Raw genomic sequence first — 24,961 nt, forward strand, 5'->3', positions numbered from 1 at the left:
AAAGTAAACGGAGATCATCTCGTCATGCACACGTAACAAACAAATGGACAAATTTGGTAACAATTAAGATTTTTATGATGAACATTTCATTTATTTAATATATAATAACCAACGATATACAATTTAATTAATTTTTTAGCAAATGTGATCTGTAATGATGATTTTGTTGTTGTTATGCAATGATATTCTACTCTTTTTGTTTTGTTTTTGTTGGAAGGATATTTACCAAGAGTGAGGAATTTACGCTTGTAATGAGTTATTTATAATTTAGATATCAAACTCGTCATTCATGACGTGAGTCAAACTTACCATCTTCTATTTTACAATACTACTAGAGTCTAGATCGTAGGGCATTACCACAATCTCTTTTGGTTTTGAAGCGGAGTAGAAATTTTTTAGTGTGCTGGTAACACGGCCTACTATATTAAATGCCAGATAAATTTGAATTTATTTTTTCAAGCTTATAACTAATAATATTATGACACTTAGTATATCGAGCCGTATTTATCGTAATTGACATTAGTCGACCAAAAAGACAAAATTAAAAAAGAAAAAAAAGAGCAAGAGAGAGAAAGAGTGCTGATTTCTTTCTTTGGGAGCTCTGCATTGCTTTTTGGGTGATTGGCTACTTTCTCTCTTCTCGCGCTCATCCTCCTCGAGCGAGAAAGAGAAACACAAAACACAAAATACACACACAAACAACAAAAAATCCACCAATCTCCATTTCCAATTTCCACCAAGGACCACACACCCAACCCTAATCTGCATTTCTGTGCTCCAAACCCTAGCCTCCTCGTCTCTACCCATTTCTCAATTTCCTCTAACCATCGATCGCCTCTGCCCAATCCCCAAAATTCCGCCTTTGGCACCGCCGCCGACGAACTTCCCTCCGCAATCGGTTTCGATTTAGGGTTCGGGCTTGTTCGATGCTATCTCTCTCCCCTGACAACTCCATCGCCGGTTCGCTTACGCAGGTTAGCTCGCTCTCTCTCTCTCTCTCTCTCTCTCTCTCTCCAATTTCTTCGTTTCGCGTTCGTCAAGTTTTCTTCGGAGTTAATGCTTATAAACACGTCTTGTGTTCTATTGGGGTTTCTTGTTTTACACGGAAGAAATGATTCGTGTTGTTTTAATATTTGCACGAATTGGGGGTTTGTTGTTGCTTTGTTTAGTATTTAATATTGTGTGATATGGCTGTGGTTAGGGTTAGGGCAATTAGGCAAATGGAAGGGTCGGGTGGCAATCTTGACTCGTTAAGAGCTTCTCCGGGAAGCAGTAGTAATAGGAGATATGGGGTGTTATCGGCTTCCAATATCATTCGGGCGCCAATTTCTACCTTATTGGAGTACTCGGGTATTCTCCGCGGCCGCTCTAATCACCAAGAAGCTGAGTCTTTGATTAACGGGCGTAGCGCTGCTGCGTTCAGGGATCACCATCATAGTCAGCTAGACCAATCACCGACGACAAGCAATGATGGGGAGGTTTCTATTAGGATAATTGGTGCAGGGGAACAGGAGCATGATAGGGAAGGACCTGGGATAGTATCTGGACCGCTGAGGGAAGTTACTGTACCGCCAAATGATGTTTCTGCACCACCAATGGCTGGAGTGGCTACTGTAGCGTTGGGAACTGAGGTTGTGGGTCAGACAGATGGCAGAACAGATCGTACTTCGGGAGAGGGCATTCCCCAATCGTTAAATGGAAGTGCTGATGGAGAAGGAGGTGATGGAACAGGGGCTAATGGCAGGGATTCTTCTTACCAGAGATATGACATTCAGCAGGCTGCTAGGGGTATTGAACAAGTCCTGCCCTTTTCCTTGCTTCTATTGGTGGTCTTCATCCGCCAGCATTTGCAAGGTCAGTGTCCTGCCAATGTATTATGCGTTTGTAGATTGTGCTTTTCTATTGTAAAGGATAAATGTTTAGTTTACTCATAGTGATAATTGGGTTGATGACACTCTTGGGAATTGTCAATTCCATGCTGTTCTGGTTTGCATTCTGATTCATAAGTAATAACCTTTTCAAGATTGGTATATATTTGAGATCCTAAAAAGAGTTGATTTCTTTCTTATGAATTAAATGCACATGCTTGCATTTGTACACTAATGGTTATTAGTTGCAATGAACTATGGCAATTAAAAAGTTCACCTTTGTAGGCCATTTCTCCCTTCCTTTTAAATTAGTGACCACTTTTCATTTTGCAATCATTACAGGTTTCTTTGTTACAATTTGGATTGCTGCTGTTATGTTCAAGTCAAATGATATATTGAGGAAACAGACAGCTTTGAAGGTATTTGCAATATGATTTTATTTATTTTTCCAACTTTCAGCAGATGCTCTTGTGTTTTGCATAGTCATTTTTTGTGTTAAGAATAGACATGGTTGGTGGCTGCAGGGAGAGAGGAAAATCACGGTTCTAATGGGCATCTCTCTTGCATTCGCATTGCATGTGGTTGGTGTTTACTGGTGGTTCCAGAATGACGATCTTTTGTACCCACTAATTATGCTTCCTCCTAAAGTTATACCACCCTTCTGGCATGCTGTTTTCATCATCACGGTGAATGGTAATAATCGCTCCTCCCAACTTGTTATCGTGGCAGTTCTCTCATTCTGCGGCAGTGTTCTTATGATAACAATGATGAGTTAACATTTAGTTCATCTCTATATTTCAAACCTCTTCAACAAAGGATGATCCACTCTTCAGAAATAGTTGTTTTTATGTACAGTGTGAAACTTTTTTTGGTGTGCAATTACAAATATTTTTTTTAGCTTTCTGTTGTCGCAGATACCTTTTATCAATATGAAAGACGGAACACTGAAGTTTACTTTTACCTTGAATTTTGTTTGCCTTTTGTGTACTGATGCTTGATTATACTGAAATCATATTTTGAGCACTCTGCAAATCTCAGACAAAAAAGAAAAAAACGCTCCACACGTGTTTCTTTATCAAGGGTTCAGATATAATACTTTTATTGTTTTTGTTATCAGATGCATCTTCATTCCTATTTCTGTGTAAATTTCGTATGGAAAACTTATGTTAGTTAATTTTAGAGCCCTTGTGATGCTTACTTCACATTGGTTATTTTCAGACTCCTTGGTCCGTCAGGCAGCAATGGTGCTGAAGTGTTTGATATTAATGTACTACAAAAACAGTAGAGGCCGAAACTATCGTAAGCAGGTGAGGTAATAAGTAGTTAAGCAAAACTACATTCGGGTATATTATTTTCTTTTGGAAAAGAATAAGTTAGGAGCTGGCTCAAGAGAGCTTATGGCTGTTTTAATTACGTCTCATCTTCATTTGATTTCTAGAACAAAAATGAAGGGATATGTTCATATAATTGATGGTTTTATCCCTTCTGTTTTCTCCATAATCTCTTGAGTCTTGACTGAAGAAGTCCTCTTATATAGGGTCAAATGCTTACTCTGGTTGAGTATCTACTGCTCTTGTACCGTGCCTTGTTGCCAACACCAGTGTGGTACCGGTTCTTCTTGAACAAAGAATATGGGAGTCTCTTTTCGTCACTAATGACAGGGTTATATTTGACTTTCAAGCTAACATCTGTTGTCGAGAAGGTAATAGTTTGTGCTCCTGATATCTCTCAAGTTTTCTGACCTCTTCATTAAGAACACGTTCCAGAAGAGTTGTTTCTCACTTGTCATTACTGTTTATGCCTCTCCCTTGTTCGTTGTGGTTAGGTGCAATCCTTCTTTGCTGCATTGAAGGCATTGTCACGAAAAGAGGTGCACTATGGGGCATATGCAACTTCAGAACAGGTAAACCGGATCTCTTTTTCTACCACCATAATTTACCATGCAATTGAACTGTATAGGTCCAAATTACATGGAAGTTAGTAGGATATCAGTTTCTTCCCAAATATGTAACAAAATTTTGTGCTAATGTACTCAATCATTCTATTATGCTTGTTTGTTGGCAAGTGTGGATCTTTGTGTAGCACATCAAGAATATAAGCAACATCTGACTGATGAGCTTAATCCTTTGCAAGGCCTCTTTGTTAGGATATGAGCATCGAGGCCTTCCTTTTTTAATATTGTCAGCAGTTGTTAGATTATTAATACAATCTAAACGTCTTTAAACCAGCTGAATGGAATACTTGAAGTTGAGCTAACTACTCTATTTTTGAACTTCACTGTATTTAGGTTCTTTTACTATCGTCGGCTAAGAGTTTGTTAGATTTGTCTTAAGAAAAAAATATCTGAACATAACTTTTTTGCCTTGGGGTTTCAAGGTTTTATGTGTTTCATTTTGGTAGTTATGAAACTTTCATGGGAGAGTTTGTGGTTCGTGCATTCTAAGTTGTCGGTTGTTTGATGCAGGTCAATGCAGCAGGTGATCTATGTGCTATTTGCCAAGAGAAGATGCATGCTCCTATCCTACTTCGATGTAAACACATCTTTTGCGAGGACTGCGTATCAGAGTGGTTAGTTTACTTTTATTATGCATTCGATAACTCTTTGTGCTAATTTCCTAGTTACCTGTTGAAAAAACAATCCCTACGCTTCCAGTTATCCTGCATTGCAAGTTTAACATCTTTGAGAAACAAGGTAGATTGTCGATTGCTTGTTTTCAATGATTTACAAGTTAAAATTTGTTCCAATTTCCATGGAATGGGATAATATCCGAGTAATCCCCACAGAATTAACGGACAGCCATTCATTCACTTTGCTTATGGTACCCGTTTTGGCTGCTGACAGACTCATTTTTTCTTTTTTTCTTTCAGGTTTGAGAGGGAACGGACGTGTCCGTTGTGCAGAGCTCTGGTAAAACCTGCAGATCTAAGATCATTCGGCGATGGATCAACGAGTTTGTTTTTCCAGCTGTTCTAAAGCCGTCCACTGTAAAGAAAAAAAGAGAGGAGTTTTTCTGTTTTGGAGTTCCAATTCATATCCAAAGCAGCCATCTCCCAAATCCATATCCTCATAACTATACACTGGTATATTCGATTGTCATTTTTGCTCCGCCTTGTTCACGGGTTTGCCCTCGCAAAAAAATTACAACGGCTGGGTATAACCGAACTGGGTACTGTTTATACGTTGTATCGAGCAAAGGTCAAATGTATGTAATGCTCCATATATAACTGTTTATTTGCCGTGGATCATACCTTCCTTCCTCCCCTTAGACTTTGTCGAACGTATTTGGTGAATTGGCATCACGTCGTCCGCCAATTGTGAGGCAAAGCTAACTTTCCACCACCTATTTTTCCACCTCTTTCTTTACAGCTTTCCCTCTCTAAATTGTATATATAGGATGGCTCACCAGCACCCCTCTCCAACCTTGATCGATCTGAATGTAACATATTCGATTACACCAGAGAAGCGAAATCTCTCTCTCTCTCTCGTTCGCGTTCTTTCGCTTGATTTGAGAACTCTCGACGGCATTTTGATCCAGATATGGTGATGGCAAAGAGAGGGAGGTACATGCACAACTGGGTGGAAGTTGCACCACCGCAGGTTATCTCCCGTGAGAAATGTTCGAGTTTTCCGAAACTGGAGACCATTGTCGAAGAGGGGTCCGAGAGCTTTGAGATTCTGCCGAAGCGGGTGGTGTTTCTTCTTCCGGTGTTCTTTTCTCTTGTTTCTTACTTGATATTGTATCGGCAGATCGTTTGATCTACCTTTTGGGGGAAATAGATTGGCAGGTTAGAATGCGAGGCGTTTGATCGCTTCTGAAAATGTTATCATGCAATTTGTAGTATTTGAATGTGACCCATGCATTCCCATTGTTTCTAGCCATTATGTTGTTTTATTTTAACTTCAAAGGAAAAATCGTATGATAACATATCGAGGAGAAATTCTAGTAGGATTGTCTAGTCCGGTGTAGGTGAACGGTCTTAATCATTTGAGCTATAAACTCCGTAAAATTGACAATATTATTCAAGAACAAATAGCGTGCATGCTGGTTGTAGTTTTGTTGTACAATGAAGGACGTGGAAAACAACTTTTGATCTTGTGCGAAGAGGCCAACAGGGTACTAGAAATAAACCCAACCTCAAAGAAATTAACAAAATATTACATCCACGGATTAATAAAATTGCAGGCGGAAGAAGAATGACCCCTCCCGCCTTTATCCTTCCTCTCCCCCTCTCTCCAAGAGGAAAAGGAAGGGGAAAAAATTAAAAAAAATGCTAAACTAATCTTTAATCTTTAACGAAAACGAAAAGTGAATGCTTAAGCAGAAGCAGGAGGTCTTTTAGAATCTTCTGCTGCTACGGAGAGTGTTTTAGTTGCGGCTTCTGCTGTTGAAGAATGTGTTTTGGTAGCAGCTCCTGCTGAAGAAGGTGTTTTAGCATGTTCTTGCTTGGGAACTAAGGTATCGAAGCTTGGCATGGCCTCATTCGCAAAAACGTCTTTATTTTCTTGTGGCTTGGTGAGGATAGGAGATATTTCTTTAGTAACTGGTGAGGTTGCAGATGAAGAGTCCTCTGGAGGCGGGGATGGGGGTGCTGATGAAGGCGGGGAAATGGAGAGCATCCTGGAGACGCCGGTGGGGCTGGTTAAGGGGTTAACTTCTGTGACTTCTTCATCATCCATATACACAACATCCTGCATTGTCAGCTGGTGGTATTCAACAATTTCCCTAAGGAACCGATTCTCGCGTGCATAAACTGAATTCTCGTTCGCTAATCGAGCCTTCTCTGCCAGAAGTGTCTCCAGTTGAAGGCGGATCTGATACAATCCCATATATATACACGTCAGAAACATTTCTAAATTACATTTAGTCGCACTACTCGAGTGATATTCTAATTTAGACTAGACTAAAGGAGGGAGAATTCGAACTTGGATGCAGATGGGGGCACACTGTCCTAGCCAAATTGCAGTTAGTCCTACTATTCTACTTGTGGATCGGTAACACAGTACAACGAAAACCGAACAGAAAAACAGAAACCTACCAAGTCATCATCTGCTCTGTGGTTTCCCTTGTCACGATTCTCGCGAAGGCGTTTATTTTCTTCTTCTAGTTGAGAACATCGTTCCTTCGCAAAAGCCAGATCTGCCTTAACGGTTTTCAGCTCCCGAAGAAGTAATTTTGCTTTGGCAGCCGTTGCCATTGCAACCTGTGACCCAAAACAAACACCATTTATGCATTCATCTGGCTCAATTCGAGTCTAAATAAATCGAAAATGAAAAACTGAGAATCACATCTGAAACACTTCATCAACATATAATTCAACTGAAGTAAGACTCATTTCGTCTTAAGATTACGCAAGCCAGTCACACACAACTACATAATTGCCACCTTACGTCGCGTGATGCCTTGAGTTGAGTATCGTGGTTCTTAGGCTGCAACGGTGAACTGTTCTGGTTCCCATAATAAGAAGCTTGATCATGCGCATCAGGATTGTCTCCCCTTCGTTTAATTTGCATTTTGATGTCGGCTGTCTTATTCTCCACTATCGTTCGACCTTCCTGAAAACCAAACACAAAAACACAAGCCACACTATGAACATACTTGTTTCCCATAGTACTAAACTTGACATCCATCCATTATCTATAGTTAGCAAGGAATTTTAGTTACCTCGAAAGCTTTCTCAAACGTGTCCCCGAGCTGATTAAGGGAAGTTGTGATTCTATCCAAGCCCTTTCGGAGTGCAGGATTTTCCGTTCTTCTAGAGTTGTCATATGACTGATAATATGGTTGTTGTTGGAGCTGTCTCCGAAAGGGAAAGATGCCAAACAATCAAGCGACGAAGCTCAACAATCAAAAGAACGCATGTTGAATGCAAAATGTTTATCAAACGGACCCTAAATTAACGGTGGATGAGGTGATTGTATTTGTGATTTCATACAAAGATCAAGTTGGAAGTTCACCTGAGTGCCACCGGAGGCAATAGAGGGCTGCGATACGAGTCCTCCAGCCGCATCATCTTGTGGGAATTCACCATCCTCTTCGAGAATGGCCTTCGCTTTCCTAGCCAGAACCCCCCAAAACCCAGATTTTGCGGATGCGTCGTCATAGGCAGAGAAGTCCTGCATTATTTATAGCAATGATCACAATCACCTCTTTTTTTTTTTCTTTCCATAAGACTACTTTAATCTACATCGAATGCTTCGAACTCTGACATAATATCCTAACCAACTGACCTAACTCATGCAACCACAATTCAATGCAAATAAAACCAACCCAGACGAGCAGATCAGATCAGAAACCAGAGAATTATTACAAAGTTCAAAATTTCAAAAAGATGAACCAAAAGGTCCGCACAAGTTAGAACAAAAGGAAACCTGGGATCGGTTTTTGCGTTCAACGGAAAGCGCAGAAGCACGGATCGCCTGAGCCGCGAGAGACGAAGAACCGGAGAAGGACGATGAAGACTGCAGAGGGGAAGATGAGTTCGGTGAAGAACTGTTGTCCGGCGGGCGATGAATGATCTCTTCTTTGAAGGTTGACGACCTTGTTATCCCCTGCCTTCTCCTGTACGCCATTTCCGCTGCCGGAGTTTTATGTATTAGTTGTTAAAGAGGTTGACTGGATTTTGTATGAGTTCCATTTCCGCTGCCGCAGTGACAACGACGGAGGAGGAGGAGGAAGGCGGTTGGTTTTTTCTTTGGGTGGCGTAAGTAACTAACTCTTCCGCCTTTTCTTCTGAGAGCAAAACAAAAACCGAAATATGAAATGAATGAATGGATGTTAAGCCGTAAAACACACACACGAAACAGAAACAGAAAAAAATTAGCACACAGCCATCTCTCTACCATCCATTTAACTAATAAGTCACACACACTTCGAAATGCGACTATTTGAATTCACGTTTATGGTATGTTACTTGTATGAAATGGAAGAAGTTGTGAATCAACAAAGTAAGAATCGCGTATAATATCGACCACCTAAGAGCCATCTCTCTACCATCCATTTAACTAATAAGTCACACACACTTCGAAATGCGACTATTTGAATTCACGTTTATGGTATGTTACTTGTATGAAATGGAAGAAGTTGTGAATCAACAAAGTAAGAATCGCGTATAATATCGACCACCCAAGTTAAATATTTATGAAGTTGTGAATCAAGAGAGTAAGAATCATGTATAATATCGACTGCCCTAAGTTAGATATTTATTTAATTACGAATTTCAATGATTCACATACTTTTAGAAATATGTGATAGTAAATGCAAGAGAATTGAAATAAGAAGTGGACAATCTCATTTATGTGTTTACTAACAATCAAGGAATGAAAAAAATTAGAGTAGGATTCTCTTCTCTCCAAATTCCTCCCGTCCAACCCCCTCCTCTCTCACTTTCCTTTTGTTTTTCCTTTCTCTATAAAGATACAGAAATCAACATCAGATGTTAATGTGCCTTAATAGTAACCGTCGATGTGCCTTAATAGTGACCGTTCAAGTAGAACTGGAGGGGAGAGGAATTTCGAGAGGAGATAATCCTACTTCAAAAAAAAAAAAAAGTGTATCCACATTGATTTTGGGTATCTCGTACATTCTCATATTTGAAATACCAATGTATGAGATTGCCAAGGAGAGTTGTTTATCTCATACAAATTCCTTTGTACCCCTATTTCATGGTAAGTAAAAAAATCCTAATAGTCTAATATAAATACCATGTATACGTGAACACAGAACTTTACCTAATAATTTAGAGGGGGAAACATGTTGTCATGTGTTGTTGTGGGATAATGACAACTCACGAATGCATTGGAAGTTCGGAAGTGGCCCGTTGTAAAAAGGACTTTCAACAACTGGATCCCTTGGCAGCTGTTTGACGTGTGAGCCATGTTTGTACAATATATAAAGAACTAATTGCTTCATGCACAAGTAACCGTATTGGTATGCCACCCCGTCCCTGTCATACTATCTATACACACTTTCTTACTTTTCACATGCTCTCTAATCATTTATATTTTTTCATCTTCTTCAATTCTTTCGAATTTAAGACAAGAGAGGTTCCTCGTAGGGAATACACTTGTTTCGATCTCCGCAGAGCACCCTAACCCTGTTTCGAGCTTCAGAGAAAGCAACGAACAAAATAAGGATATGAGATGAGTCCGCACCAAACGCTTTGACACACACTTGAATTGAAAGATCAATTTAGGGCAAGGAAGTGGACAAAGAATTTCAACCAACAAAAGCTCTGGGAGATCATCCATATTAATCAATTCGTGTTCGTGGCTTCGGCATCATCGGTTGCTTTTTTATTGGGGTAATCAATCCGTCTCCATCAACATGAATACGATGAGGACCGTCGACTTGGTGGTGAGATTGATAATCTTCACCTATATAAACAGTTCTTTTTTCTGTAGGCATCAAACCCTTCTTATGCTATATATCCCACTCATCGTAACGCAGGCCGTGTTATTAAACCCGGAACCCTAAATCCTAAACCAAAATATAGTATTGAAAAAAGAGAAGAGAAAAACCCTACCTTGGAATTATTCTTGTTTTTGAAAAAACAAAACTAATGGGAAGGAGAATTCGAATTTGGTGTAGAGGAGCACACAACTCTAGCCAACTTGACGAATTCCATGTTATTAAATGGTAACTTGACTTTTTATTAATAGTGCCAGAAAGGGAAAATTTGGAAAAATAACCAAATTTTAGACTAAATATAGAGTTATAACCACTGTTTTAATTTTATTATAATTATAATCAAAATTTGACGTAAAAGTACTAATATACCCTAAATATTAGGGTTTCTCACAACAACCAAAACACAACATTTAAACAACCTTATTATGAGGAATTAATCTCTATCGCTTTTTTATTTTCATTATTCTCTGCAACTTTTGAACTACTTCCTGCAACCTTCCGGATTTCTGCACAATGAAAGCATGAATCAAAAAGCAAAACCAGCAACATTTTTGCCATATCCTTTCTATGCCTTTGCAAGAGTTAGAGATTTTGGTGGCCAAACAAAATTTGACTCCATAAGTAGCAGGAAGGCAAGGACTACGGGTGGAGGACGATTGCCCTCCTCATCACATTGAGAGTATGCTCGAAAAAAATGTTTTACTTCACACTGGCCCCTGGAGGATTTTCTGTGGTATATTTATTTGGTCTTAATTTATGTTTTACTCATTTTCCAGAAAGGCTACGCTTTCAAAGCTCCCCTTCTCACAAAATCAATGGTTTTCTCTATATATTTTCCAAGTTCTCTGATATTTTAGGTTTTCCATGGAAGCTATTTTAATTCATGTTTTAATTCTGGTTTAAAGGTTGCAGATATCTAAAGGTGTAGTTAAAGATCGTAGACATTTGAAGGTAGTTTAAATCTCTATCTATATTCAAATCTGCAATATTATAAGTTGGGTTTTGGTTGTTGTGAGAAACCCTAACATTAAAGATATATTAGTACTTTTACATCAACTTTTGGTTATAAGGGGTGGGTTCGGTACGGTTACCGTACCAAAACCCTCGTACCAATTACCGTACCAAACTTTCGGTTTGGTAAAATCTATTACCAATACCATACCAAACTTTCGGTATACCGAAGTTCGGTATTGCCAAATGTTCGGTTGGCATGGTATGGCTTGTTTTGGGACAAAATTTGTTTTGGCTTTTTTAACCCAATTCAAGTGCAAAACTTTTTTATTGTACCTTTATCTAATACTTTGTAGCCTAAATTCATCTATTATTCATCATTCACAATTCACACACACAATAATTCAAATGATGCATCAAGATTCATGATGAAAATTAAATTTACAATCCAAATAGAAGCTACGAACCAAAACAAATAGAAGTTTCCCTCATGCTAAAGATCGTCTCTATCCTCCATTGGTTCAAACACACTTCTAGAACTTTCCCAATGTCTTCTCCCTTATGACTTGTGATCTTTATGAAGTTTATAATCCGTTTGTGCAACTTTCATTCCCTATCCATGAAGTGAGCGGTAACTACCATGTAATTAATGTTTTGTACCGATGTTCAAGTATCGGTTGTGATACTTACCCTTTGATTATGCATTGCTTCAAATAACTTAGATTTCTCCAACACATATAAATCACACACACTAGCCGCAATCTTCTTCCTATTTGGAATCTTGAACCGAGGTTGAGCCTCTTTCATCATATCAAATTATTATAAATATGTGTTATATAATTATATATTATATAATTTATAAATTATATATTATATTATATGTTCGGTACGGTAAGGTAATACCGTGGTAATGATATCCATTACCAATACCGTACCATGAAATTTCGGTACGGTACAATACCGTACCATTACCGATTGGCACAAAAAATTTAGCACAAAATCGGTATGGCACGGTTGGTAATTCGGTTGGCACGGCAATTTGGCAAAAAAATCCACCCCTTTATAATTATCATAAAATTAAAATGCTGGTTATAATTTTGCATGGGATCTAAATTTTGGTTATATTTCCAGATTTCCCCCATAAAATGGACTTTTTCATTAATGGATTTCAGTACAGAAAGTTCCATATCTCTTTTCACTTTTAGAATTTAACTAGCTTTCTCACAAGTTACAGCTGAAGAGCTAAATCAGTGTACTGACTCTGATAGTTTTTGTCAGCTGGGAAGATCATCAGATCTGCACCTGAACCTTTCTGCAAGATTCATCGATCTTGTCCTGAAGAATTTATCCTACCAAGTTGGGCTCTCAAATATGTGGAAGATCAAATGTGAACTGTTGAGCCAGTACTGGCCTGCCTTGGTCGGGTTTCGACACTTGGGTTGTCTCAGATTTTGTCTGATTATCATCTCCTCTCGAATGCAATGAACTTAGTTTGTTCTTAGTTTTGCTAAAACTAGATAATCCCACGTTGTTCCTCAACCTTGGTTCCAACAAATTTGACTGAGAACTATAAGGTTTGTGCTTGATTGACCGACTTCCATTGGTTCAATATCAGCGGTTTTGAGTTGTTGCTGGTGTTTGTGAAGCCAGAAACTGAGCAACTGTTGTCTGCAAGTCCAGTACGATGAGCTTTCAAGGACGAAAAATCCAACTGAATCTCATTTCTTTGATTCGCATGAATTTCATTGCATTGGACTTTCCCTCCAACTGTAGGACTTTGGATACCCATAAGAGGAAGGGAGGGATATAATCAGAGTATTTTAACGAAAATCTCCCGGTACTGTTCATTTTAACGAAAAACCATATTTTTACGCTAAAAAGTCAATCATGGTACTATTCACTTTACCCTTTATTTTGTCCTTACTATTAAAATTCAAAGTTTTCAAACAATTTTCATTAGTTTTCCTATATAAATATTATTGTTTTCACATCTTTTATTTGTTATGCATTGTGATCACATACGAAACGCTTTTTATATAGAGTCACATTCTTGAAGAACGAAAAAAAGAAGAAATGATTGCATTTTTGAAAAACATCATATAACATCAATTACACTACTATTCTCAAATCTTTCTCACTTTTAGCTAAAGCATGTGAGCATTCATTCCCACAACTTTTACAACGGGAATTATATTTTAGTAGTGTGAAGACAATAATGTCTTGGGATTCGGACATCCTTAAAAAGAAATGAGAATATGAACATTTTACCTTTTAGAAAATTAGAGTGCCTATGGGTCTAGCTAAATGACATGTTATTGGCACAGTTGATGTTATGGGTGCTGGTACAAGTGTCAAATTATTCTATTGGGTTGTTAATGGGTATCCATTAAGACCCATTTAATTTGATATCACCGTAATATAAGGATGAAATTGATAGTGCTGAAGACGATGTAAAGTTAAATCAAACTAAAAGAAGCGTAACGAGTATCCGTGAACAACCCAGTTTTAATGAAGATAGAAATGGGAAGGCCCAATGGGGCCCAGAAACGCAACTCACCATCCTAGGCGACAAAAGCTACGACCGTAAAGCCTAATCGCAGGCCCTACTGTTAGTACGGTGGCGATCCCTGTATTCAATCATTCGATGCGTGCTTTAGGTGGAAAAGACCAAAAGAGATGGACGGTCCTGATCCAATGCGACGTGCGCCATGCGATCACACACCCTCGATTCGACTTGCGAGCCTTTTCTTTCAACCTCGCATCGTCGCCTTCATTCCTCCAACGACTGACTGAGTGAGAGTTGAATTGAAGAGGTCTTCGTCTTCCCCAAATCTCCATTTTTTCAGAAATTTCACTGCATTTCTCAGACGGAGCTTTCTGTAATGATCCGAGCTGTTGGGGGTTTGGAAAGATCGGAGTAATTTTGCTTTTGGGTTTCGTATCTCTGGTAATTACTCTAACCCCCCACAAGATTTGAAATTTCTGCTAACCCCGTTTGTAATTTGATTTTTCTGGTATGAATTTACCTTTATGGCAATTTTTTGTACGAATTTGTGTAAATTGCTGCCATTGTGTGTAAATTGGTAGAAAAAATTGGGGTTTCAGATGCAAATGACGAGATGGGTAATTGTGTTTTTACAAGAAAAACCGGAACTTTTTGTTGAGGAAGAAATTGACACTGATTTAAAGATGGATTTCCACTTTCATGGGCAATTGTAATTACAGTTTGCTGTCTGAGATTACTGTCAGCTCAACTTTTGTTTTTCTTATGATTTCTAGGCATTTAAATTAAAAATGTTAGCTTCAATACGTCGAATTTTCGGGCTTTTTTCCTTTTATCATTAAGAGTTTGGGGAATTTCTCAAATAATTTGTGTCCACATTTATTATTGGTTTTTCTTTTGGTCAATGGATTAATGGTTAGGAGTTTAAATTTGAGCTCATTGTGTTTATGAGCCTGCTCGGCTATCACCTAGCTGCTGGTCTGCGTGTTTTCTTTCGAGTAATCATCCTATGTTTTCAGATATTACTTTGCTTCTCTTTGTTTATGTTGTTGCGGTCTTTATCAGTTTCAGATGGATGCACCCTCACATAGATTCTTGGAAGAGTTGCTTCAATCCGCTGTCGAAAATCATGAGGATGGTGGCGTTGTCAGTGAACAATCTGTGCAGCCTGCAACATGTGCTCTATGCCAAAGGGCTATTTTGCCCGAGAATGAGGCGACTGAAGATGTTGAAATTATGTGTGGGGACTGTAAATTTCTGTACCTTGAAGATCTTGGTACTCCCTCACATGATTCTTATCAGAGGACGCCGCCTACGAGAAGAAGAGCTAGGACCAGCAGTTCTGAGTCACTTGAGAATACTTTTTTGCAACAATTCTCGCATGTGATTAATCTGGTGCGGCAAAACCAATCCCCTGGCGCTGGGCTTGAGGAACTACCTGTGGATGGTGATTCTGCTGCTACGATACCGCGGCGCACAAGTAACCGTACTACACCAAGTGGGTCTAGAAGATGGCGGCGGGTACTCTCGGATACTGAAAGTGAGGGTTACGAAAATGTGGATTCTCTCTATGGGGAAACTGAATCAAATCTCAGTTTTGGTCGGTACAGGGTATTTCATGGTGAGAATGATGCAAATTCTTTTAGTGCGTATGGAGGGGACTCTGATGCTTCTGTGGACCTACATGGTTTCCTAGATATTGAAACAGTTATTCAACCAGATGAGGGAAGTGCTTATGATAGTGATACTGACATTGACCCAATGCATGCTGGTCTTAGCCAGTGGAACTCAGATGACGCTGAGGACGATGATGATGAGGGGGATGAAGAAGATGATGAATGGGAAGAAGCTGGTGTTGAAGTAAACATAGTTGAATCTAGGGAAACCCCAGGTGGTCGGCTTCGTAATCTTTTAGTTTCGAGTCCCGGCAGAAGTAATGGCCCATCCAATTGGCGCCAACAAATATATTCTCCTGAATCTGAGGGTATGATTCGTTATAGAATGAGGGGAACCAATCAAGTATATGACCTCTTTTCTAACGTGGAAGAATCAGAGTTGCTGCCTTATGTTGGAAATTCTGGTGATTATCTTGATGCTAGAGGCTTTGAAGAATTGCTCGAGCATCTTGCTGAGGTTGATAGCTTAAGACGAGGAGCACCTCCAGCTTCTGTTTCCCTTGTGAATAATCTGCCTCGTGTTGTCATTAGTAAGGAACATAACAAGCATGCTGACTTAGCCTGTGCAATTTGCAAGGATGTATTGCCAATTGGTACCGAAGTGAATCAGCTTCCCTGCTCTCACCTGTATCACTCTTCCTGTATTTTGCCATGGTTGAGTACACGGAATACTTGTCCACTCTGTCGATATGAGCTACCAACAGATGACAGAGACTACGAAGAGGGGAAACAGAACGTTGGTGCTAGAGCGGAGATCCACAACGTCCGGCAGCAGAATGCAAGTGAGGACAGTTCCTCCGGTGCTTTCAACAGAGCTGATGAAGATGAGGATGAAGAGCATGAGCAGAGTGCAGAAAATAGGGAACCAGCCACTGATGGCTCGAGAGGAGAAAATGGGCGGGGGAGATGGTTTTTTCTCGCTGCTGCTCCAATTGTCAGTCTCGTGGGGATTGTTCTTGTGCTGTGGTTAGGAAGTCCCCTGTTGGAAAGAAGACGACTGGCAGGAAACCAGAACTTTGCCAATCAGGCCCGCCACCAGAGTCATGTCACCGGCGCCTCACCCCACCACAGGGAGAACAGAAGCCGACCATGGTGGTCACTTTTCTGAGGGGAATTCTTGAAAATGTAGTAAATATCTATCTAAATTTGGTGTTTCTGCTTTCCCGAGTCCGGACTATTGTCTATTTGACCTGTAGCTGTCGTTCTGTAGCAGACCTTCAGTGAGGTTTTCGGATTGTTGTCGAATCATGTATAAATTTGTTCCTTTTTAAATGTACCTGTTCACGTTTTACGACCAAATGTGAGTTTAGTGTTCAATGTAGTGCAGGTTGAACTTTCCTCACACCTCTCCTTGGATATGGATTTTGTTTGATCAGATTCTAAACGAGCACAGCAAGTTTTTTTCTATTCGATTACTTACCGACATTCTGTTTTTTGATTAATTAAGGACGGGCATTCGGACTTGGGATCTTGTCCGCATCGGAAGAGAAGTACCACTAAACCAAGTTTTAGCTGGTTTTTTGACATCTGATTTTCCCTTAAAATAAATGACGTATATACACAACCCAAATTGCAGTCGCACTTACATTCGTTTTACAAGATCGCCGCCAAAACTTGTAATTTAAACGGTTAAGAAAAATGAGTAGCTCAAGTAGTAAGGAGGATTCTTGCACCACAAAGTGCGACTGCAATTCGATTCCCTCTCTCCAACGTTGCTTGCTTGAAATGTAAAAAGTAAAATCACTTTGCAGGGCATCAAAGCTATCACCCACCACAAAGTTTCAATACTCTCCCCGATAGTTTAGATTACACTAGTGAGGAATATCGCTTGTATGAAAAAGTAGGTTGAGGTACAAGACGATCTATTATTTTACATGGCCGTAACGGATCGTCTTGTACCTTAACCTACTTTTATTTGTACTCTTTTTTGCCCTTTAAGTTGCTTAATTTGTAAAATTTTACAAAAAAAATAACTTCAAAATTCGTATGAAAAGAGAATGAGATGAGCCAAATACAGGATTATAGTCACAGACGTGTAAGGAAGAAGGGGTAGGATCTCCCCCGTTCCTAAATAACTGCTTCCACTTTACAACCAGTCGGGGCCTCATAGAAAAGGCCGAATGTAGACGACAGCTGCCCTTCTACGGACCTGAAAAATTAATGGACGTAAATGGCAGCTGTCACAACAAAATTAACAGCCGGGCGGGATGCTCCTTCCTCCGGCTCAGTTACTGTGAACAGGTTGACACCTTGTATTCTACATGAATGAATAGTTTCCAAGTTCAGCTATATACTCTTACGGCTATTAACATCGACTGCCGGATAAATCAATGGCAGAAGGTAGATAGGGGTGAGTGGCACAGCAACAATTTGCAAGTTCTTTTCAGAAGAGTAGGTTGAGGTACAAGACGATCCACCCGGCCATGGAGAAGATGGCGAATATGTGCACCCAGAACAGGACGGCAGCTGCCTCTCTACCACAGCCTCTTAAATTTGCAACAGCACCTGCAGACAAGGTTTGATTTGTCAATGCGAAACTTGGATGTCGATTTGAAGCACAGTCGAGCTATCTATATAACTTGAGATTTGTTACCAGCAAGGACAGATGTAGGCATTGTGTTCTGGAGCAGCAGGATAAATCGAAACATTTTGTCATTGGCAGGGAGGAAGCCAAGCTTATCGGCTAACATTACAATGCCAAGTCCTACCGGGGGCACCAAGACTAGTCGTGCAAATATAATTGCAGCAGTTGTCCGTAGACCAAGTTTTGAACTTCCCGGACCTGCAAATAACACAGAGATGTCGCAACTATATTCATCTAAAATTCAAACCAATTAGGTGGATGCTTATGACGAAGGGATGTCAACTCACCATCAATAAGGTTGCCACCTAATGCCAACAGAATGCACGGAATCATGGCTTCCCTGAAAATCACCGACATTGTGAGATTATAACAAATAAAGATTGCAATTCAACAGAATCCACAAAAGTAAGTTTTATTTCCATAGGCATCTATCACAAGCATATTTGACAAGAAAAGGTTGTAGGAATAGTACATGTTAAACGTTTCCACTATATTACTACTAAAGCTCTTCCATAATCTTGCATATATATACAAGCCAGAATAATATCAATTTTTCAAGTTGCAATTTCTCGACATAGTTTGAGTAGAATTATTGAATTATATTAACTTTTATTCATCTATCAACATCAATAAACTGTGGTTTATCTATCAATGTCAACGACCCTGGAACTCGCAGCATTCTTAAACAGCATGTGTAGTCAAGACAACCACCAAATATTATCAGCTAGAACTTAGTAAGGGTTCAACTGAGCATACCCAAGGATACTGCAGCTATCAGTGAAGAAGAAAAGTGGACCATCAGATGTAAAGATCAATTTCTTTAAAAATGGTATTGCTCCAAGTACCATGGCCAGGATCTGCAGCAAAATTGTTCATACTAGTTAGAATATGCTCGTCATAAGAATCCAACTGATAAAACTCCTTAATAAATACAGTTATTAAATTATTTTAGCAAATAAATCAAACTTACAGAAGCTATTATAGGTGGTTGGAGAACTTGTTTGAGCTTCAACTTTTCGTATATAAATACGAAGAACTTTGTAATCTGCATGCAAGTCATGACATGTAATTAGGACCGTAGTACATACTAGAGACAACTACAACACAATAAGGCAAGTAAAGCAAAATCCCAAATTTCAAGTTCAAAGCTGTTATAATTCATGGATCTACATATGAAAGTCGACAAAAATTTAAGCTGCCTATCATTGCTATCAAATTTTTGCCCCGACAACATACATCCCAACTTACCAAAATAAAAGGTATTCCTTCTCTTTTTCTCAAATGATATATTTTGCATTAGGACAGGAAGATGTTTGTGACAACACGTATAGGATTAGATGTGGATGATTAGATTCATTCTCACCTTAGGTTTATCTGTATCATTTGAGTTAGTTTCTGCATCCTCTTTAGTTTCTGCAACCTCTTCTTGACGTGTTGTCTCTTCATTATTTTCATCATTTGTAAGCAACGGAATTTGTTCAGGTGTCATGCTCGTGCTGTTTTGAGGGCTTTTGATTGGGAGATCTTTCTCCTCAATGTCAAAGGTACCTTCAGGAGGGGGGGACAGCATTTGAAATACATACGTGTATAGAATGATTGCACCAACCTATCCGGGATAATAAACAACGTTTAGTACTTTATTATAGATGATTAAATTAATGCACCGGAAAATATGAAGTATTGAATCACTGCATAACTGCAACTTGGATTCAAGTATACAAGCAGTGGTGATAAAAAAAAGTGAAATGCAAATACTTACCCACTGGCCAAATGAAATATAGGCAGTCCCATCTGCTTTACACGTATCACCGAAAGGGTTCGATTTGTCTCTACACAAAGCTGCAATTAGAACCAGTGGCACATTCCCGATGTTTCCTGCAATCAATGGTATAAGCCAACACATGATGCACAAAGGCCAAGCAGCAAAAATGCAGCTTATATAGACAACTCAATATTTCAATGTATAGAAAGGGGTTTTCTAATTCGTTGAAACTATTGATCGAAGGGGTGTCAAAAAGCGTACCTATTCCAATCTGTATAATTGTAAACTTGAAGAAGGGGTACGGTGGTCGGACAATTGATGCAACGATATAACCTATCATGGAGCCTGTAGTGCTACCAATCACGACATTCACGGGAATAAACCACCTGTAAAAAGAGAATTTTCTAGTTCAAATAAAATGCATTGGGATTTCGGCTACGGGATTACAAAAAACAGTAGAACTAACTCTTACCACTCGAGCATTTTCTTTAGGGTGATGGCTTGTCCAAGCTGAGAAAATATCAAACATGGAAGCAATAGCGAGAAGACCAACTGCAGAAAATAGTTGGAAATCAGTTATACAATGCAACAGTATATACACGAAAAGGTGGCTTATAGTGCAAAATTAGTAAGGCCTCGTTTGAGACTGCTTCTGCTCGTAAGTTCTTCCACTAGCAAGTGCTTTTATTATAAAGATGTTGAATTTCTTAAAAAAAAAAATCCAAGGGCTACGCCCACAAAGCACTTGTTTTCTTTCAAACCTAGTCAAAAGCACTTCTTACCCCATTCAAGAGTTTTCTTCCACTGGCTGGGAAGATGTTGACATACTTGGAAGCCATTAGAAGCCCCAAGGCGCACACAGTAAAAACCTTTGCTATGGGAAGCACCGCGATCTTGATCGTCCCAAGTAACGATTCCCCTCCGACTTGATTCGCCAGATGCACCGCCATCAAAACCCTCTCCATGGTTTTCCCTACTTTCCTTTACTGCAGTCTCTTCAATCTATATCCCAATTCACACAAATTCCTTCTCATGAAAAACCCGAACCGGTTTTCGCACAATTCATTTCTTGCCTCAGAATAACACCCCCTAAATTTACAATCCGGGATTGTAAAAGGGGGATTTCCAGACAAAAATTCTCTCCTTTTCTGGGAAATCCACTCCTGCTCTGCAAATTATCCTTCTATCACCAAAAACAAAAACAAATAAGTAAGGAAACACCCACAATTTAAAACTCAAATCCAAGCTAAAATCCTAGTCATTGTCGAAATATAACTCTTTGGACGCAAAAACAAAAACATTATCCGAATCGATATAGAATTAATGTAAAACGGCAATCAAGTTAGAAGATATAAAACCATGTGCAACAAGGAACCCAAAAATCCCAACCTAAACTGTCGTGCTCCCCAGGTGGTAGCTGCCACGGATCCCCCGGAGAATTCGCAGCAGCCAAACCCTCTAGCAACCGGGAAACAGAAAACACACCACAAATAATAGAAAAATAAATAAATGAAACAGAACACAAACAAACGTAGGAAATGGAGAAATGAAGAATCCGAGATCGAAAAAAACTGCAAATCAAATAAAAGACAAAACAAGAAAAACCCAAAATATAAACTGAGAATCTGGGTCGTCTGAGTTTACCTACTCTTTGCTTGCTGTGCCAATCTCTCTCTGTCTCTCTCTCTCTCTCTCTCTCTCGCTCTCTTTTGCTGGTAGTTGAAGTTGGCGCTTTCGCCTCAAAATGTTCTTATTAGCTTTTTGTTAATATTTGGATTTTGGATTCTTAACGTCGAAGACTCTTGTAATGGTGCGGCTTGGTTGACGAAACTACCCCTCCATTTTCCCTTGTATTACCGAATCTAGCCCTGCCATACTTAACCGTCCTGCCGACGAGACGAGTAATGTTAAAGATTTTAAATTTATAAATTAATATATTGTATATTAAATAATATGATAGTAATACTTACTATCCTATCTAGCAACGTTATATAAATTTTAATTTTAATATTTATATAGTAAAACAAAAAATTTTAAATTTAATACTTGAGAATGATGAACAAACATGCACCTGCGAACCATGAAGAACCACGTCCGCACCTACGGTACTTCCACGCAACTGCATGTAGACTTCTTTTTTTGTGTAGTTCAGATTTCGTATTTTTGGTTATGTTTTGTTTGTGTGCTTTTTTGTGGTAAACAGCAAAGTTGACTTAGATTTTCTTTTTCTTATTTAGTTTTTAAATTTCTGTAAATGGTTTATGAAGTTGTCACATCGTTTAGTTTGTCCTTCGTTCGGCTTGTCATGTCGGGAAAGGTTAGGAGAGCTGCCTTACATGCCTTGATTAAATTAATCTTGTCTTCATCAATTAAAATAATAGAAAGATTTGTGTGATAGAGGCAGATTCTTTGCGCTCTCACTTCTTGTGCTTTCATGTGTCTTCTATTTGTGTGATCACGGTTAAGTTACGTTAATATTTTTTATTAATATTTTTTTTGTCTTATTATCTTTATAAAAAAATAATATAAAATATTAACGTTGTTTAATCGTGACCACACAAAACAAGAGGGCACGAGAAATTGGAGGGTAGATAATCTACCTCCTTGTGTGATATATGATGATATGACACAAGTTATTAGTATTCTTTAGTGTTCTTGACTATCGTAAAAGAGTAATGTTGTTCATACTATGTTTTTTTATATTACATTTTCATACCATCTTAGGTAGCATTTAATGTGGATAGCCACATCATTTGAAAAATTTGCAAAAACCAAGGAAGGAAGGAGAAAGATTCCTCGTATACCACAATCATCATTTAATTAACTATTTTTTCTTAATTATTAGTTTATTAAATAATGAACTAAATTTAAAAATCTGATTAATTCAAATAGTGTGGTTGTCCACATCAAATGTCACATAAGTTAGTATGAAAACGCGGTACAAAAACATAGTATAAATAGCATTACTCATCGCAAAGTTGTCAATTACTCTTGAACTATTTTTCATGTCAATCTTCTTTAAACTAGTAGGAAACTATCAATTACGATAATTAGGTGGTATACAATAGGCATATGTATAATAGAACGCTTTCTAACAACCTATGCATTCGATTATCGTTTCCAATTAGATGATCCATTAATGCAACTGACAGAGGATTATAAATGGATCAATTTTTTTTTGTTTTTACTAGAGATTGGAATAGATGGAATTTCTGTGGGATGTATTTTACTTGCAGGATTTATCACAATTTTAGCTACATTAGCGGCTCGGTCGGTTACTCAAGATTCACATGCACCCTCTCCATGGTTTTCCCTACTTTCTTTTACAGCAGTCTCTTCAATCTTATCCCAATTCACACAAATTCCTTCTCATGCAAAGCCCGAACTGGGTTTTCGCACAATTGAATTCTTTCTGGATTGTAGAAGGGGGATTTCCAGACCAAAAAATCTCTCCTTTTGCTGGGAAATCCACTCCTGCTCTGCAAATTCTTCTGTCACCAAAAACAGAAATTCTAAAATTCATTACTCGAGGATAACGGGCAAAACATGCACCCGTGAAGAACCTCTAGGTCCGTACTGCGATACTTCCACGCAACTGCATGTCGACATCTCTTTTGGAGTAGTTCAAGTTTCGTATTCTTTGTTATGTTTTGGTTGTGTGTTTTTATGTGGTAAAGAGCAATTTGAGTTGGATTTTCTTTTTCTTTTTTTAATTTCTGTAAATGGTTTATTAAGTTGTCACATCGTTTGGTTTGTACATCATTCGTAAATTAAATTAATAGAAAGATTTGGGAGGTGTATGATGATATGACGCAAGTCACTAGCAGTCTTATGGTGTGCTCGTTTATACAAACAAGTAACTCGTTTATTCAACCAAGCTCAACTGCTTTACTATTAGTGTATAGTGCCAAATATCTTCCGAACTATTGCAAAGTTGTCAATTACTCATGAATTATTTTTCATGTCAATCCCTTTAAATTAGTATGAAGCTATCAATTACGATAATTAGGTGGTATACAATAGGTATATGCATAATATAACTCCTTCTAATAACTTATGCATTCAGTTATTTTTTCCAATTGGATGATCCATTAAAGCAATTGATAGACGAATATAAATGGATAAAAATTTTTATTTTTTTAACTAGAGATTGGAAATAGATGGAATTTCTATAGGACCTATTTTACTTACAGGATTTATTACAACTTTAGCTACATTAGCAGCTCAGTCGGTTACTCAAGATTTGTGACTATTCCATTTTCTGATGTTAGCAATGTATAGCAATCAAATAGGACTATTTTCTTCTAGAGACCTTTTACTTTTCTTCATCTTGTGGAAGTTGGAATTAATTCCAATTTATCTACTTCCATCCATACGTTTGCATTCAACTACAAATTTTTTTTTTTTTTTTTTTTTTTTTGGGAAAACTGGACATTGTATTCTAGGGCCAAGGTCAAACAAAGACACAAAGAGGTTCACAAAATTTGTGTGGACTACAAAATTTGTTTTGCACACCACAAGAAGTTTTGTTTTTTATTAATGGGATTTTTGGGCATTGTACACTTCGGAGACAAAATGATATTCTAGTCTACGCTAAATTACGTGAAAAGACATTTAAACTTAAAATACAAAGAGAGAGCATATTATTATTGCCAACCTAAGTTTTAAATCTGTTGCAACAATAATGTTATGATTCTTAAATTTATTTCATCCAATAATGCGCAAATACATGTGTTGATGTGTTTCATCTCAAAACAATGAGAAATGCTAATGAGACTTTTAAAAGGGCATACTGTTTTATAATATTAGTACGAAAATTAACGTTAAACTGTAAAGTGACATAAAATTCATAAAAAATCTCACTTTCAAAAATTCTCCTTAACATTTCTCAAAAACAAGTTGGTGCCACCCCAACATGAAACACTATCACGTACAGTTTGCAAATTACCTAAAAACTTTACACACAACCGCCGAGGTAGTACTATGTGTTATGTCACGAGAGGACGTATCATCTTTTAAATGCCTAGATTTTGTCTCACTTAATTCTTACTTAAAAAATATCTTAATTAACGATTCATTATGGTGAGCGGAAAAACGTTTCAACTACAAGTCCAGAAGCAGTAGAGAAGTCGGTCACTGGCTGTAATTTTGAACGACATAAAGCGTGATAGTTTGAAAGGTAGTTGGTTGAGGACGGTGGGGTCTCTTA

At 38.4% G+C, this 24,961-nt stretch overlaps 4 protein-coding genes across 11 annotated transcripts; 2 read left to right on the top strand and 2 right to left on the bottom strand.

The window, feature by feature from the left end:
• Nucleotides 1-585: 585 nt before the first annotated feature.
• Nucleotides 586-5,114, top strand: LOC103451250 (uncharacterized). Its single transcript, XM_029089756.2, has 9 exons — nt 586-974; nt 1,202-1,854; nt 2,211-2,287; nt 2,393-2,561; nt 3,087-3,175; nt 3,406-3,570; nt 3,694-3,771; nt 4,333-4,436; nt 4,737-5,114. Exons 2-9 carry the CDS (start codon nt 1,221-1,223, stop codon nt 4,840-4,842), a joined length of 1,422 nt encoding a protein of 473 aa, XP_028945589.1. The 5' UTR covers nt 586-974; nt 1,202-1,220; the 3' UTR covers nt 4,843-5,114.
• A 753-nt stretch (nt 5,115-5,867) lies between these two features.
• On the bottom strand, nt 5,868-8,730 carry LOC103450787 (uncharacterized). The gene is made up of 6 exons (XM_029089757.2): nt 8,239-8,730; nt 7,825-7,983; nt 7,532-7,663; nt 7,258-7,422; nt 6,906-7,070; nt 5,868-6,681 (listed from the first exon to the last, which is right to left on the bottom strand). The coding sequence occupies exons 1-6, from the start codon at nt 8,437-8,439 to the stop codon at nt 6,184-6,186; spliced, it is 1,320 nt and encodes a 439-aa protein (XP_028945590.1). The 5' UTR covers nt 8,440-8,730; the 3' UTR covers nt 5,868-6,183.
• Nucleotides 8,731-13,879: 5,149 nt separating this feature from the next.
• LOC103430464 (uncharacterized) lies at nt 13,880-16,705 on the top strand. Its single transcript, XM_008368609.4, has 2 exons — nt 13,880-14,174; nt 14,796-16,705. The coding sequence occupies exon 2, from the start codon at nt 14,802-14,804 to the stop codon at nt 16,512-16,514; it is 1,713 nt and encodes a 570-aa protein (XP_008366831.2). The 5' UTR covers nt 13,880-14,174; nt 14,796-14,801; the 3' UTR covers nt 16,515-16,705.
• Nucleotides 16,706-17,376: 671 nt separating this feature from the next.
• Nucleotides 17,377-21,711, bottom strand: LOC103450788 (protein PIN-LIKES 6-like). 8 transcript variants are annotated; one of them, XM_070809521.1, is made up of 12 exons: nt 21,397-21,711; nt 21,142-21,210; nt 20,535-20,935; nt 20,225-20,304; nt 20,014-20,138; nt 19,750-19,865; nt 19,354-19,596; nt 18,961-19,035; nt 18,747-18,847; nt 18,278-18,330; nt 18,000-18,188; nt 17,377-17,911 (listed from the first exon to the last, which is right to left on the bottom strand). In XM_070809521.1, exons 3-12 carry the CDS (start codon nt 20,715-20,717, stop codon nt 17,790-17,792), a joined length of 1,287 nt encoding a protein of 428 aa, XP_070665622.1. In that variant the 5' UTR covers nt 20,718-20,935; nt 21,142-21,210; nt 21,397-21,711; the 3' UTR covers nt 17,377-17,789. The 8 variants fall into 8 exon arrangements, with proteins under 8 accessions (XP_070665622.1, XP_070665625.1, XP_070665624.1 ...); XM_070809524.1 differs by having other exon boundaries at nt 20,535-20,932; nt 21,397-21,529; XM_070809523.1 differs by having other exon boundaries at nt 21,401-21,499.
• Between the last annotated feature and the right edge of the window lie 3,250 nt (nt 21,712-24,961).

Source organism: Malus domestica, chromosome 12 (assembly GCF_042453785.1).
Source record: "Malus domestica chromosome 12, GDT2T_hap1".
NCBI classification, from domain to species: Eukaryota; Viridiplantae; Streptophyta; class Magnoliopsida; order Rosales; family Rosaceae; genus Malus; species Malus domestica.